This window comes from Prinia subflava, chromosome 22 (genome assembly GCF_021018805.1).
Source record: "Prinia subflava isolate CZ2003 ecotype Zambia chromosome 22, Cam_Psub_1.2, whole genome shotgun sequence".
NCBI lineage: Eukaryota > Metazoa > Chordata > Aves > Passeriformes > Cisticolidae > Prinia > Prinia subflava.
In genome coordinates this window covers 3,177,024-3,191,731 of record NC_086268.1, presented here as the reverse complement: position 1 = coordinate 3,191,731, position 14,708 = coordinate 3,177,024, and the positions used below count along the sequence as shown (strand labels likewise).

At 44.6% G+C, this 14,708-nt stretch overlaps 1 protein-coding gene across 1 annotated transcript in view; it reads right to left on the bottom strand.

Annotated features, from left to right (window-relative positions):
- Positions 1-3,881: 3,881 nt before the first annotated feature.
- UBASH3B (ubiquitin associated and SH3 domain containing B) overlaps positions 3,882-14,708 on the bottom strand; it is a 73,761-nt gene continuing 62,934 nt past the window's right edge. Inside the window, exons 8-14 of the mRNA XM_063417917.1 lie at positions 14,020-14,140; positions 13,079-13,201; positions 10,066-10,158; positions 9,011-9,155; positions 7,291-7,397; positions 6,258-6,367; positions 3,882-4,026 (exon numbers count right to left, since the gene is read on the bottom strand). Of these exons, the coding sequence (XP_063273987.1) occupies positions 3,889-4,026; positions 6,258-6,367; positions 7,291-7,397; positions 9,011-9,155; positions 10,066-10,158; positions 13,079-13,201; positions 14,020-14,140 (837 nt within the window). The 3' untranslated portion in view covers positions 3,882-3,888. The remainder of the gene's footprint in view (positions 4,027-6,257; positions 6,368-7,290; positions 7,398-9,010; positions 9,156-10,065; positions 10,159-13,078; positions 13,202-14,019; positions 14,141-14,708) is intronic.

The window sequence follows — 14,708 nt, the reverse complement described above, 5'->3', positions numbered from 1 at the left end:
TATTTTTGGCAATACAATTATTGGGTTTTTTAAACAGCAAACATTTTTTTTTCTCAAATAAATACAATCTGCTCACACTAAAAAAAAAATAAACAGAATGATACAACAGGTTGAAAATGAACGAACAAAAAAATGTTGATAACGTCAAGTCTGAAGAGATGTCATGGAGAGAAAGTTCAGAAAATACATTTAAATGAGAAATAATAAAGGAACTGGCTGAGTATTTTCTGTTGTGGGTCATGAAGATTCCCTGGGGGACGAATTTGAGGAAGTGGGGAGCAGCAAGAAGTGATTTGGAGCCTTTGCAGCCAATCACAGCCACTGTTAATTACAATTATTTTGTTCATTGATTGCATCCCAAGCACGTCTGCTGCCCCATTGCTCCATTTGTGACTTCAAAATCATTTCCTTTCTGCCTCTTTTGAAAGAAATGAACCCAAACCACAAACCAAAGCCATCGTTTGGGGATAAAAATGACCACTCTCATTAAATTAATTTGAATTTAAGAGCAGAAGGCTTCAGCCAACTTCTGTCTGAAACTGCTCAGCCGGAGGGAAAAGGGAAATATCAAATTTTTACTGAAGTTATCACGGTCTGGATCCTCATTTTGCATAAACAAGCAAAGCTCTGCTGATTTCAGTGTAATGTCAATTTAATTCTTGTCTTTTTCTAAGCCATTCATTACAAATTATAAAAATTAACCATTTATTCTTGGCAGGTTTGCAGCTTTTTTTTTCTTTAATTGTGGAGAGAAGGAAAAAAACCTGGGAAATGCTGTTGGAATAAATCCGGGGATCTGATGCAGCTCACAGTGAAGGAAAAGATTTTGGAGAGATCAAGTTTAATGTCCTGGGACAAAACACTGGAGTGACATTAAATCCACATTAATGAGCAGCAATGGGGTGAAAGTGAAGCAGCAATTCTTTTGTCTTAACCTCTCAGTTATAAATTTAATAGAACAACACCTTTTCTCTTCTTTTTCTCCCAAAAGGCCTTTTCTGCTTAACACAAAGCCCCCAAGAAAACTCAAAATGCTGAAGAAAATAAGATTTTTCTCCCTGCGATTCTATGACACCTAATTCGAGACAAGCCTACAATTGCCAAAATATTTCCCAAACATCCAAAAATATATATATATATTTAAAGAAGAGTATTTGAACATCTACCTCCTCAACCAGAACACTTTTTTCTCTATTCCTGTATCAAAGAGCAGCCAACACCACTCGAATTGTGCATTCAGCTTTTGCTCCCTCTCTGTTTCCTGCCCCAAAAGAAATTCCTTTTAATGTCACCCAAATCCAGCAGGATCTGAGCAGCCTCCACTCTTTCTACAGGCAATAAATATTAGAATATAATGATATTTCCTGCCCCAATTTACACCTTGCTGGCATGAAACAAAAAATCTGCAGAATTCACACGCCTCAACAGCCAATTTTTTTGTGTGTGGGTGATTGTCAAATATTTAATTTTAAACTTTTTGCACGGAGGAAAACAGCCAGGAATGCTCTTGAGAGTGTGTGTGCACAGCCAAAAAGAGCTTAAATGACAATTAAAAATTAACCTGATAAAACCACGCAGGAGCAGGTTTGGATGTTTTTTTCCTGCCCTGTCCTAAATTTTCTCCCTGACTTTTCAGTCCCATCCTTGTTATAATAAAGCATTTAGGAGTGGCCTAAGGTGTGTCCCACAGTCCTAAAGGTAAAAATAATGGGAATATTCCAATGGATTGGGAGAATATCTGGGATATTCCCATGGATTGGGGGAATATCTGGGATATTCCAATGGACTGGGGGAATATCTGGGATATTCCAATGGATTGGGGGAATATCTGGGATATTCCAATGGATTGGGGAATATCTGGGATATTCCAATGGACTGGGGAATATCTGGGGTATTCCAGTGGACTGGGGAATATCTGGGATATTCCAATGGACTGGGGAATATCTGGGGTATTCCAGTGGACTGGGGAATATCTGGGATATTCCCATGGATTGGGGAATATCTGGGATATTCCCATGGATTGGGGGAATATCTGGGATATTCCAATGGACTGGGGAATATCTGGGGTATTCCAGTGGACTGGGGAATATCTGGGATATTCCAATGGACTGGGGAATATCTGGGATATTGATCAGGATGGGCTCTCTGCTGCCTGTCAATATGGACAAGAAGGTTATTCCACTGTCCTCAAGGTAAAAATAATGGGATATTCCAATGGATTGGATGAATATCTGGGATATTCCAATGGATTGGGGGAATATCTGGGATATTCCAATGGACTGGGGAATAACTGGGATATTCCAATGGATTGGGGGAATATCTGGGGTATTCCAATGGATTGGGGGAATATCTGGGGTATTCCAATGGATTGGGGGAATATCTGGGATATTCCAATGGACTGGGGAATATCTGGGATATTCCAATGGACTGGGGGAATATCTGGGATATTCCAATGGACTGGGGGAATATCTGGGATATTCCAGTGGACTGGGGAATATCTGGGATATTCCCATGGATTGGGGGAATATCTGGGATATTCCCATGGATTGGGGGAATATCTGGGATATTCCAATGGACTGGGGAATATCTGGGATATTCCAATGGACTGGGGGAATATCTGGGATATTCCAGTGGACTGGGGAATATCTGGGATATTCCCATGGATTGGGGAATATCTGGGATATTCCCATGGATTGGGGGAGTATCTGGGATATTCCAGTGGACTGGGGGAATATCTGGGATATTCCAATGGATTGGGGGGAATATCTGGGATATTCCAATGGATTGGGGAATATCTGGGATATTCCAATGGACTGGGGGAATATCTGGGATATTCCAATGGACTGGGGAATATCTGGGATATTCCAATGGACTGGGGAATAACTGGGATATTCCAATGGACTGGGGAATATCTGGGATATTCCAATGGATTGGGGAATATCTGGGATATTCCAGTGGATTGGGGAATATCTGGGATATTGATCAGGATGGGCTCTCTGCTGCCTGTCAATATGGACAAGAAGGTTGTTCCACAGTCCTACTGGCACAAACCTTTTAGGCTGTGTCTGGGCACACAGGTGGATTTCAACAACCAAACCAAAGGAATAAAACCCCAAATCTGGAATTCCTGAATGGCTCAGGTTTGGTTGGAAAAGGCTTCTTTTATCTCCACTTCAAAGCAATTCCTCCAGCTGACTCCTGACGCTCGAATTTCACCTGTAACTGAGGCAAAATTGGGAATTTTCCTCAACACCAACCAATCCCTGGGAAATATCCACCCCACTTTGAGCACTCCCATCTCTGCCTGCCCAGGCAGAGGGGAGGAATGACCCAGTGCAGGCTGCAGAGGCGACGCTGGGCTCGTTCCCAGCCTCGGGTCACGTTTTTATTTTCACGGGAGGTGCTGAGGCTTCGGGGGTGGGATCAGAGCAAGCACGGGGCGCTGAACAGGGCTGCAGACACCGGGCAAAAATAGCAGTGACAAAAACAACCCCAGCATCCTGCCTGACACCCATCGTTCCTGCCGGGGTGCAGGTGGCAGTGAAAGTGTCACCAGAGCTCCCTTCGAGGCGGGGAAACCAACCCCGAGCTGTGCAAGAACCTCAAGCTGTAATTTAATTTTTTTTGTCCCTTCAAATCAGCCCCGTTTTGTTGTAAATGAGATTTTTCTCCCCTTCAAATCAGCCCCGTTTTGTTGTAAATGAGATTTTTCTCCCCTTCAAATCAGCCCCCTTTTGTCGTAAATGAGATTTTTCTTTTTGCAGGGCTGTGGCTGTGTGAGATGTGCTGTGAGTGACCCACTGGACAGACGATGAGGGTTTGTTTGTCTTTTTTTTTTGACAAAACACAAGGAAGAAGAGAATTCTCCAAGGCTGTGCTGGCTGTGCCCTACTCCTGCAGGAGGGTTTCTCTCCAGTTAAAGCCTCCGGTGGGTCCGTGTGTGAGAGGGAGGATGGGAGGGTCTGTGAGCTGCCAAACTCCAGTGTCCCCCAGCTCTTCGCAGGAGCAAAACCCCAGGTAGGGAATCTGTGAGGAAAAAAAATGGGAATTAAGGCAAAAAAATCAAGGATGTTGCTGGGCAACCCCAAGGGATGAAGCTCTGCTGTGCCACTCCAGGATTTCACCCTTTATTTCCTCTCCTTCCCCCTCCCAAAATCCATTTTCAGATGGTGACTGCCAGACTGTGCAGCACTGCCTGTGCAAAACTCTGGGGAAAAAAACCAGATTACACCCTGGGAATGCGGGCTTAAAAATGCAGTTTTAAATTAAAATTTAAATTAAAATTTAAATTGAATTAAAATTTAAATTAAAAACTACACGGAGTGTAGTTTTAAATGGGATACAGGTTTAAAAATGCAGTTTTAAATGGGATGTCGTTTTAAAATGTAGTTTTGAATGGAATGTAGTTTTAAATGGAATACAGGTTAAAAAATGCAGTTTTAAATGGGATGCAGGTTTAAACAGGGACCAGCTCAAGCCAAATGTGGTCCCAAACCAGCACAGCTTTGGGGGAAATATGGGAATATGAAAATATGGGAATATGGGAATATGGGAATGTTCCTGCAGCTCAGGGGTTCCCAGATGAGCCCTGAATATCCCAGGGAGCCTCTACAAGGCTGGAAAGAGAGGAATTAAAAAACCCATTATAATTTCCAGCCTTTTGATGGTTGGCATCTCTGTAGATGAGAAGGGGAAGGGCTGTGGGGCTGAGGTGCCCTGCTGGCTGTGCAGGGGCTCTGTGTACTGCCCTGGTACCCACAGAGCATCAAACAGGCCCTGCAAACCCATTTTAGGTGGATATCTGACCCCAAAAAGCATCAAATAATCCCTGCAAACCCATTTTAGGTGGACATTTGGCTCCAAAAAGCACCAAACAGGCCCTGCAGACCCATCTCAGGTGGACACCTGACCCCCAAAAGAACCAAACAATCCCTGCAGACCCATTTTAGGTGAGCACCTGACCCCAAAAAGCACCAAATAATCACTGTAAACCCATTTTAGGTGAGAACCTGACCACACAAAGCACCAACAGGACCTGCAAACCCATCTCAGGTGGACACCTGACCCTAAAAAAGCATCAAATAATCCCTGCAAACCCATTTTAGGTGGACATCTGGCTCCAAAAAGCACCAAACAGGCCCTGCAGACACATTTTAAGTGGACACCTGACCCAGAAAGCACCAAACAGGACCTGCAAACCCATCTCAGGTGGATATCTGGCCCCAAAAAGCATCAAATAATCCCTGCAAACCCATTTTAGGTGGACATCTGACCCCACAAAGGACAAGAGTCCCTGCAAACCCATTTTAGGTGAGCACCTGACCTCCAAAAGCACCAAATAATCCTTGCAAACCCATTTTAGATGGAGATCTGGCTCCAAAAAGCATCAAACAGTCCTGCAAACCCATTTTAGGTGGATATCTGACCCCCAAAAGCATCAAATAATCCCTGCAAACCCATTTTAGGAGGACATTTGGCTCCAAAAAGCACCAAACAGGCCCTGCAGACCCATCTCAGGTGGACACCTGACTCCCAAAAGAACCAAACAATCCCTGCAGACCCATTTTAGGTGAGTACCTGACCACAAAAAGCACCAAATAATCCCTGCAAACACATTTTAAGTGGACACCTGACCCCAAAAGCATCAAACAGGCCCTGCAAACCCATTTTAGGTGGGTATCTGATCCCCAAAAGCACCAAATAATCCCTGCAAACCCATTTTAGATGGACATCTGGGTCCAAAAAGCACCAAACAGTCCTGCAGACTCATTTTAGGTGCACACCTGACCCCAAAAAGAAGCAAATAGTCCCTGCAAACCCATTTTAGGTGAGCACCTGACCCCAAAAAGCACCAAACAGGATCAGCAAACCCATTTTAGGTGGATATCTGGCCCCAAAAAGCACCAAAGAGGACCTGCAGACCCATTTTAGATGAGCACCTGACCTCCAAAAGCACCAAATAATCCCTGCAAACCCATTTTAGGTGAGTATCTGACCCCAAAAGCACCAACAGGACCTGCAGACACGTTTTAGGTGGACATTTGGCTCCAAAAAGCATCAAATAATCCCTGCAAACCCATTTTACGTGCACACCTGACCCCACACCCTGCCCCAGCCTCTCAAACCCTTCCCCTCCATCCTCCTGACTGCAGAAATGAGTAAATCTCAGAGCAAAGCCTGAGATTGGTTTTTTGCAGATTGTTTTTGTCCCTGCAGAGCCAGGACTCTGCTCCTGGCTGGAAATGACTGGAAATCACCTTTCGGACCATCTGTACAAAATCCTTGGAGTTCTGGGGGGACAGCCCCTGGAGCTGGCAGGTGCAGGCCTCCAGGGAGGATGCGTGGGCCACGATCAGGATGTTATTTCCTGAAATAAAAGGACAAACACGGGCTGAGGAGGGAGGCAAAGCCACATTTCGGGGCTGGTGCCCAAGATGGAGCAGCCACTTCAAATATTTTGTCGTGTAACAACACATCAAAGTTAAGGAATACAAAGGAATTAAGGGGAAAATGGGATTTTTTAACACGTTCAGAGCGTTTCTCAATTTTCAGGGTAATGGTTAACTCACTCCTACTTCGTTTAAAAATGCTTTCTGGAGAAAACAAGAATTCCAGGGAGAATTCAGCTGTGCTGGGAAGCAGATGCTTTTTGCCTACGCAGAAATTAATTCCTATTACAACAAACACTTTAATTTCACTCTCCGGCTTTCCACAGTGGCAGCTTTACATTTCCATTTCTAGGATTTTTTACAACCAATGCCCCACTGTGCTTTTGAATTTTGTGTGCAAACCCTTCAAATCAAAGCTTAGAATGCAGTGAGAGAAAACATCAGAATTTAGGAATTCTCAGAGTGTTGTGGCTGAACAATAACAGGCAAGGATTTAAAAAAAAATTCAATATTGTGTTTGGAGAAATGTTCTGAGGTTTTTATGGGAATATAATCTGGAGGAGGAGCTCGGAGAGGGGAGGGAAAATGCCCCATTTAATGCTGGGAACACACAGCAGAGGGGAAATAATTTATTCCCTTGGGAAAAAAAAACCAGCTGCCATTGGGTCGGGATGAATAAAATAATGATGATGATAAAATAATTCTGCTATTTAACTTTATGGACCTCTCTTGTGAGATGAGAGTATCTGAAATTACAGCTCTGGGGGTGCAGGGCTTTCTTTGCAGAGAGGATGGGAGATTCAGGTGTGGGAATTCATCCCCTAAGATGAATTAAGGGAAAGATTGATCAGGAATTTTGGAATTCCCAGCCTTGCCTGGTTTTCCCCTCTGCAGCACTCACCTTTGCCTTTACATTCACTGATGATTTCCTTTGTCACTTGGTAGCTTCTGCTTATGTAGGTATCGTAGGATTCAGAAACCACCAACTTGCTGACAGGAATATGAGGTCTGTGAGGAGAAAAACACACCCAGTAAATGGGAAAAATAAAGAATTCTGAGTGCAAGGCCTGTGAGCAGAAAAAACACGGCCAGTAAATGATAAAAGCAAAAATATTCTAAGGGCAAATTGTGATTCGTGTGGAAGGATCTGTTCTTAAACTCAGCCCCCAGAACTGGGAGCCACTGGGGTGATCTTGAAGTTTAAAGAGTGATTTGTTTACCATTCCTGCAGGGAGATATTTGGGAAAATGGGAACAGCCCCCTCAGACAGGGACCATTCACCACACACTGGGTGTGCTCGTGTTCCTTCTGCACTGGGGATGCTCCTCTGGGGCTGGTTTGGGGAGAAAATTCCCTCCTGGCAGGGTGGCACCCCTGGCACAGTGCCCAGAGCAGCTGTGGCTGCCCCTGGACCCCTGGCAGTGCCCAAGGCCAGGCTGGAGCAGCCTGGGACAGTGGAAGGTGGGGATGATCCCTTCCATCCCAACTGTGGAATGATTTTTGATTCTCTGTGTCCTTTGTTAGAGGATTTCAGGGCTCTCCCAGCCACATCAGGTCAGGGAGAGGCAGGAGAAGCTGTCCCAGGAGGAGAAGCTGTCCCAGCAGGAGGGGACAGCAGGACAAGGACGGTGTCACCCGGTGACTCAGGGCTGGGGCAGACTGCTGCTCTGGCCCTCTGCAGAGCTGGGGATGCCTGGATGAGCCAGGGACTGGCAGCACAAGCTGCATTTTCCTGCTGGAGCACAAGGAAAAATGGAATTTTCCCTGCACAGGAATTCTCCTTGGGAGAGGGGACAGAGCTCTCTCCCCCTGCCCCTCCTGAGCAGCTCTTCCCTCTCACTGAGAATATTCCCTGTGGTTCTCCCCAAACCAGGGATTTTTGGAGAGAGGAGCTCTCCTGACTCACTCTGCTGTTGCCAGCCACGTGATGCCCTTCCAGGGATAAATACAGTCTGGGGAATTTTATTTAGATATCCTGGAAGTGCTGGAGTTTTAGCTGCAGCCTGCAGTGACACAGCACAAGCAGCTCCTGATGGAAGTGGTTTATGGTATAATTAGCTGTGAAAAAAAATCAGGATTTTTTTTGTTTCCTTTACTTTTCCTTCATTTTTTTTTAATTTTTGGTGTTTCTATTGCTTATTCCACCTGAGGGTTTTAAACACAGGTGGGAAACACCAGGATTTCATAAAGCCCAGAAGCCCTGACACAAATTGTCACCAAGCCCTTGTAGGTGGCACTCCTGTGTGTGTCAGCTGAGCCCAAACTCCTGAGATTTAGGAAAAGTGTTACAAATCCTTTGGAAACCTGAAAGATCCCAGGACAAGCAGTGCTGGAAAGAAAACCTCCGTGATCAGGAGGAATAGCCAGTGATGTGGGAAATTTGGTTTATACGGAGACTAATTTTATTATATATATATATTATATATATATATTTTATATATATATTTTATATATACATTTTATATATAATTTTCAGGTCACGTTCAGCCTGGAGCCTGCTCCGAGTCCACTCTGGGATCCTCAGCAGCTCTCCCAGTCCGTGCCTCGCCCTCCAAACCCAGCAGAGCTCGGTGCCAACCCCAGATGAGCAGCCCTGGGGGCTGTGATCCCTTTTTTGGTACCTGTAGGTTGTATCGACGCTGAGAGTGGCCGCAGCCAGGTCCACGGGCGGGATCCAGGCGGGCAGGGAGCTCCCGGACACCCACTTGGTCCACTCGAACAAGCCGGGCTCCACTCGGATCCTCAGCTTGTTCTCCTGCTGCATGCCTGGAAAACAGGGAGAGGAGGCCGGGTAGCAGCGGGAGTGGCTGGGAAGGACGAGAGCAGCTTTAACACCTCAGTTGGATGGTTAATTTCTTTATTTTCTAGAGGAAATTAAGTATTTAATGCATTTATTTAATGTGTGCCAGGGGATGCCAAGCTCTGGCTGGCAGCTGGTGCAATTAGAAAAGGGTTCCTTATGGATTGTGCTAATATAAAAGGTATTCCTATGGAAATAATAATTATAATTCATTTAAAACAGAATAATAATTAAGTAAATAATTATAATATAATATTATACATTACATTATAACAGATAAAAATAAAATTATTTATATATTATTTATATATTATTTTTATATTATAGTGTATTGTATTGTAGTGTATTATATTATAGTGTATTATATTGTATTATATTACATTACATTACATTATATTGTATTATATTACATTACATTATATTATATTACATTATATATTATATTATATTATATTATATTATATTATATTATATTATATTATATTATATTATATTATATTATATTATATTACATTATATTATATTACATTATATTACATTATACTGTATTACATTGTATTGTATTATATTATATTACATTACATTATATTATATATTAATTAATTAAAATTATAATGATTATAATTACAGAATATATAAAGAATATATTATACATTATATATTTTATATATGTATGTAAATTGTAATATCTATTATATATAATAGTAGATACTTATATATAATTATATAATAAAATAATATAATATACTGATAACAATTAATTCAATAATTAAATTATTAATAATTACCATTCACCACGGACTTAGGTCCATGCTTTTTATCTGTTTTTCAGTGTTTTACGCAGAAAATGGGGCGAATTCAGTCTGAATTTCTCACCTTTGAGGATATTGTGAGCTGTCTGCACACACCGCAGCGACGGGGAGCTGTAGATGTGGTCTACAGCGGTGTTTGTTTCCAGCAAGGCTTCACCTGCAAGAAAGTTCTGATCTTTGTGAGTAAATCCAGGTAAATGGCACTGCAAGGAGCTGCTTCTCATGGGTCTGGCCAAAAAATTGTAAAGGTCTTGGATTTAATTTCACTTTGTTTGTAAGCTGTAAATCGAATGATTCAACACAGCTCAAAGGCAGCTTAATTGAACTGGCTGGATTGTCTGATAGCATAAATCAGCATTTCATTACACAGGTGGGAGACCACGGCAAAGAGAGAAGAATCAACTCCTCTGTCAGGGTTTTTAATAACTATTCCTGCATCGGGGTTTTTAATAAATATTCCTGCATCAGGGCTGTTACTATTCCTGCATCAGGGTTTTTAATATTCCTGCATCGGGGTTTTTAATAAATATTCCTGCATTGGGGTTTTTAATAAATATTCCTGCATCAGTGTTTTTAATATTCCTGCATTGGGGTTTTTAATAAATATTCCTGCATTGGGGTTTTTAATAAATATTCCTGCAACAGGGCTGTTAATATTCCTGCATCAGTGTTGTTAATATTCCTGCATTGGGGTTTTTAATAAATATTCCTGCATTGGGGTTTTTAATAAATATTCCTGCAACAGGGCTGTTAATATTCCTGCATCAGTGTTGTTAATATTCCTGCATCGGGGTTTTTAATATTCCTGCATCGGGGTTTTTAATAAATATTCCTGCATCAGGGTTTTTAATATTCCTGCATCAGGGTTTTTAATAAATATTCCTGCATCAGGGTTTTTAATAAATATTCCTGCAGTGCCTGAGGGAGCCAAGGGGGAGCAGGGCTCTGCTCAGCCTTGCAGGGAGCAGCAGCCACATTCCCGTGCTGTTGGAAGAGCAGGACAAGGAGTGGCACAGGGAGGGGACATTCACCCTGGCAGTGGCTGTCACCAGGGCAGGGTGGCCTAGAAATGTCTTTAGAGAAGCGGGGACACTCAGGAGAGGGACATCTCCCAGCCCTGTGTCACAGGGAGCTGCTCAGGGCTTTGGGCGTCACAGGAATTATGTGGAGGCCACACGGTGCCACCACTGCTGCCAGCCGTGTCCTTGGACCCCAGGATGCCACCAGCAAAATGTGTCCTCAGACCTCCTCGATGCCACCAGCAAAATGTGTCCTTGGAGCCTTTTAATGCCACCAGGAAAATGTGTCCTTGGAACTTTTTAATGCCACCAGGAAAGTGTGTCCTTGGAACTTTTTAATGCCACCAGGAAAGTGTGTCCTTGGAACTTTTTAATGCCATCAGGAAAATGTGTCCTTAGAACTTTTTAATGCCACACAAAATGTGTCCTTGGAACCTTTTAATGCCACCAGGAAAGTGTGTCCTTGGAACTTTTTAATGCCACCAGGAAAGTGTGTCCTTGGAGCCTTTTAATGCCACACAAAATGTGTCCTTGGACCCTTGAATGCCACCAGCAGAGTGAGTCCACAGACCTCTCTAATGCCACCAGGAAAGTGTGTCCTCAAACCCCTTTAATTCCTCACAAAGTGTGTCCTCAGACCCCCTCAATGTCCCCAGTAAAGTGTGTCCCCACACCTCTTTAATGCCACCAGCAAATAAGTGTCCTCAGACCCCTCAAATGCTACCAGCAAAGTGTCCTTGGACCCATTCACTGCCACCAGGAAAGTGTCCTCAAACCCCTTTATTTTCCCACAAAGCTTGTCCTTGGACCCCTTTACTGCCACCAGCAAAATGTGTCCTCAAACCCCTTTTAATGCCACCAGCAAAGTGTCCTTGGACCCCTCGAATGCCACAAATTGTGAGTCCTTGGACCTTTTTACTGCCACTAGCAAAGTGTGTCCTTGGAGCCCTGAGTGCCACAGCAAAACTTGTCCTTGAACCTCTTCAAAGCCACCAGCAAAGTGTCCTTGGACCTCTCTGATGCCACCCAAAGAGTGTCCTTGTCCCCCTGAATGCCACCTGGCAGCTCCCTTCTGTCCTGTGCAGACTGCAGACCCTGCTGCCATGTGGCCGAGTGTCTGAGCATCCTCCTCCTCCTCCTCCTCCTGCTGCTGCTGCTGCTGTGATTTATCTGTGTTCACAAAGACCAGGATAATTTTAGCTGCCCTAGTTTTGGATGTGACCAGCAAGGAGTGCTCGGGAGGATTTGAGTCGGAGCTCGTGTCTTTAAGGAGCCGGGCTGTCCTCATCACAGCTCTGGAGATGGGAGGGAGAAGGATTTTGTGTCTGCTCACAAACCAGCAGGCTCAGGAGTCAGGGATGAGGATGGGGAGGGTGGGAGAGCGCTGGGAATGATCTGGGCTGTGTGTGTGACAATACAAAGCCAGGCAGACTGATAAAAGGGTGCTGGGGTGGCAAACTGGATAAAAAAGCGTGTTTTGCACGAGGTGACAGCCACAGTGCTGATTTCTCCCCAGCCTGGATAACAACAAAACCTTCCCAAGGCATCCATGCTTTGATGGCTCTGATTCCACCCCGCGTCCCACATTTCTGCTTTGCCTTTCCCTCAGCTGCAGCAGCTGAAGGAGGTGAGGTTTGCTTGGGAAGAGGGAAATTGCTGGGGAAGGGGAAGGGGCTTTGCAAAGTTCCTTGAATGATTTAAATCCCGTTAGCTTGGGGCATCCAATCCATTTTTTCCTGCCTTGCACTTTTCTCTGATGGGGGGTGTAGGAGGATGACAGTGAAGCTGCCTGGGGAAGATCTTCATGGAATCATGGAATGGTTTGGATTGGAAAAAACCAAAAACCCCACGGGCAGGGACACCTTCCACCACCCCAGGCTGCTCCAAACCCTGTCCAACCTGGCCTTGCACACTCCCATGGATGGACAACTGTGCCAGCACCTCCCCACCCTCCCAGGGAACAACTCCCTCCCCAAATCCCACCCAAATCCCACCCAAATCCCACCCAAATCCCACCCAAATCCCACCCAAATCCCCGCCCTGCAGAGCAGCACTTACCCACGAGCCTGGCCTGGGTGCAGCCCAGCACGGTGATGGGAGCGTCCTTCTCGTAATCCCTGAAACCACCACTCCTCTGAGGTAAATTGTGAGGCATATTCAGGTTACTGCGCACGTACCTGCCTGCAGGGAGAGGTGCCAGGCTGGGATCGTTCCCTCACATAGAGAATTTCTCTGATTTTTTTCTCCCCCCTCTCTCCCCACCTTGGCTGCGTTTTGCAGGTCCTACCTAGGCCAGGCTCTCGTGAAGTTTTTTTGGTTTTTTTCCCCATGTAAACCCATTAGGAATTTCACAAAATTAAATTAAACACCTCTCGCTAGCTCAAAATCACCACAGAATGTTGGTAAGGTTCTAAAAAAAAAAATTTTAGCGCCGATTTCCCCATGGGAGAGTAATTTCTATCCCACAACAAAAATTGCATTTTACAGGAGGCTGGAACATCAGAGCTCTTCAGCCGTAGCTTAGAAAAAAGGGAGTTGTGAAATCATCCTTTCACTACAAGGTATTTTTGAATGGAAGAAAGACTTTTAGGACAGATTTCTGATCATCTCTAAGGCCAACAGAGCCTAAAGTTATAATTGATTTGCTATAGTCTGAAACCTGAGCATAACACTGGGTTAAAATCACCAATTTATGCCCCAAACCCACTGTGAGCAGTGTTATTTCCATTCAGGACTGAGAGCCAGCAGTGCAAATTTTTTTCTTGATAGCAGCAGATGTTTTCACTGAACACTGACTACCAACATCACAATTGCATTTTCTCTGGTGCTGTAACTGTAGTAACCACCCCTGCCATATTTTCCCAAATATTGGCAGAGTATTTCCTCCCTGGATGACTTTCTGCAGCTGACTGCACAAAAATCCTCATTTTCTGCTGAAACCCACGGCTCCCACCAGGCAGTGGCCACTCTTCCTCCCTCCACCAGACCTCAGGGCTCACCTTTGGCATCGAAGCACTGGGACAGCCAGTACTTGCCAAAAACCACGTCCATCCTCTCGCCGTGCCTGCACACGAACAGGCAGCGCTTCTGGGGGCCCGGCTGGCTGCTGATCCTCAGCGGCTGCAGGGGAAGTTCAGGCCTTAATTTTTATTTTTCATATTGCCCAGATTCTGCACTGTGTTGGTGCATAACTCTGAATTTCATATAATTAGCAAGGTCTCCTCACAGCTCAGTCACACAATCTTTTTCCAGCCCCAGAGCCAAGGGCACTGCTGCAGCTTTGGGCCCAAAAAGTGCAAACAACAGGGGAGCAAACTGGGAGGATGGGACTGCATCACCTGAAGTGTAATTGGACATTTAAACACAATATTTATATAGACCAAACCTCATAAAAGTGTGAAAACTCATAACTGGATGTCTGTCATAGGTGCAGCCTCAGCTGGGCTCATGTATTGCCCAAAGTGAATTCTTTAAAAGCCTTTTTAATAATCCCTACTTTATTCCTTTCCCTCTGTCCCAGGCAGCCTCCCAAGGAATCAAAGTGACAGCAGGTTTGACCTTCACCAGAGTGCAGAGACTTCTGAGCAAGCCCCAGGAGCCAGCAGCAGGCTCCCCCTGCTCTGCCCCTGTGCAAACATCACAGGGAAGGCTGCAGGATTTATTGTTTTTATGGGTTTGTGGGGCTCTC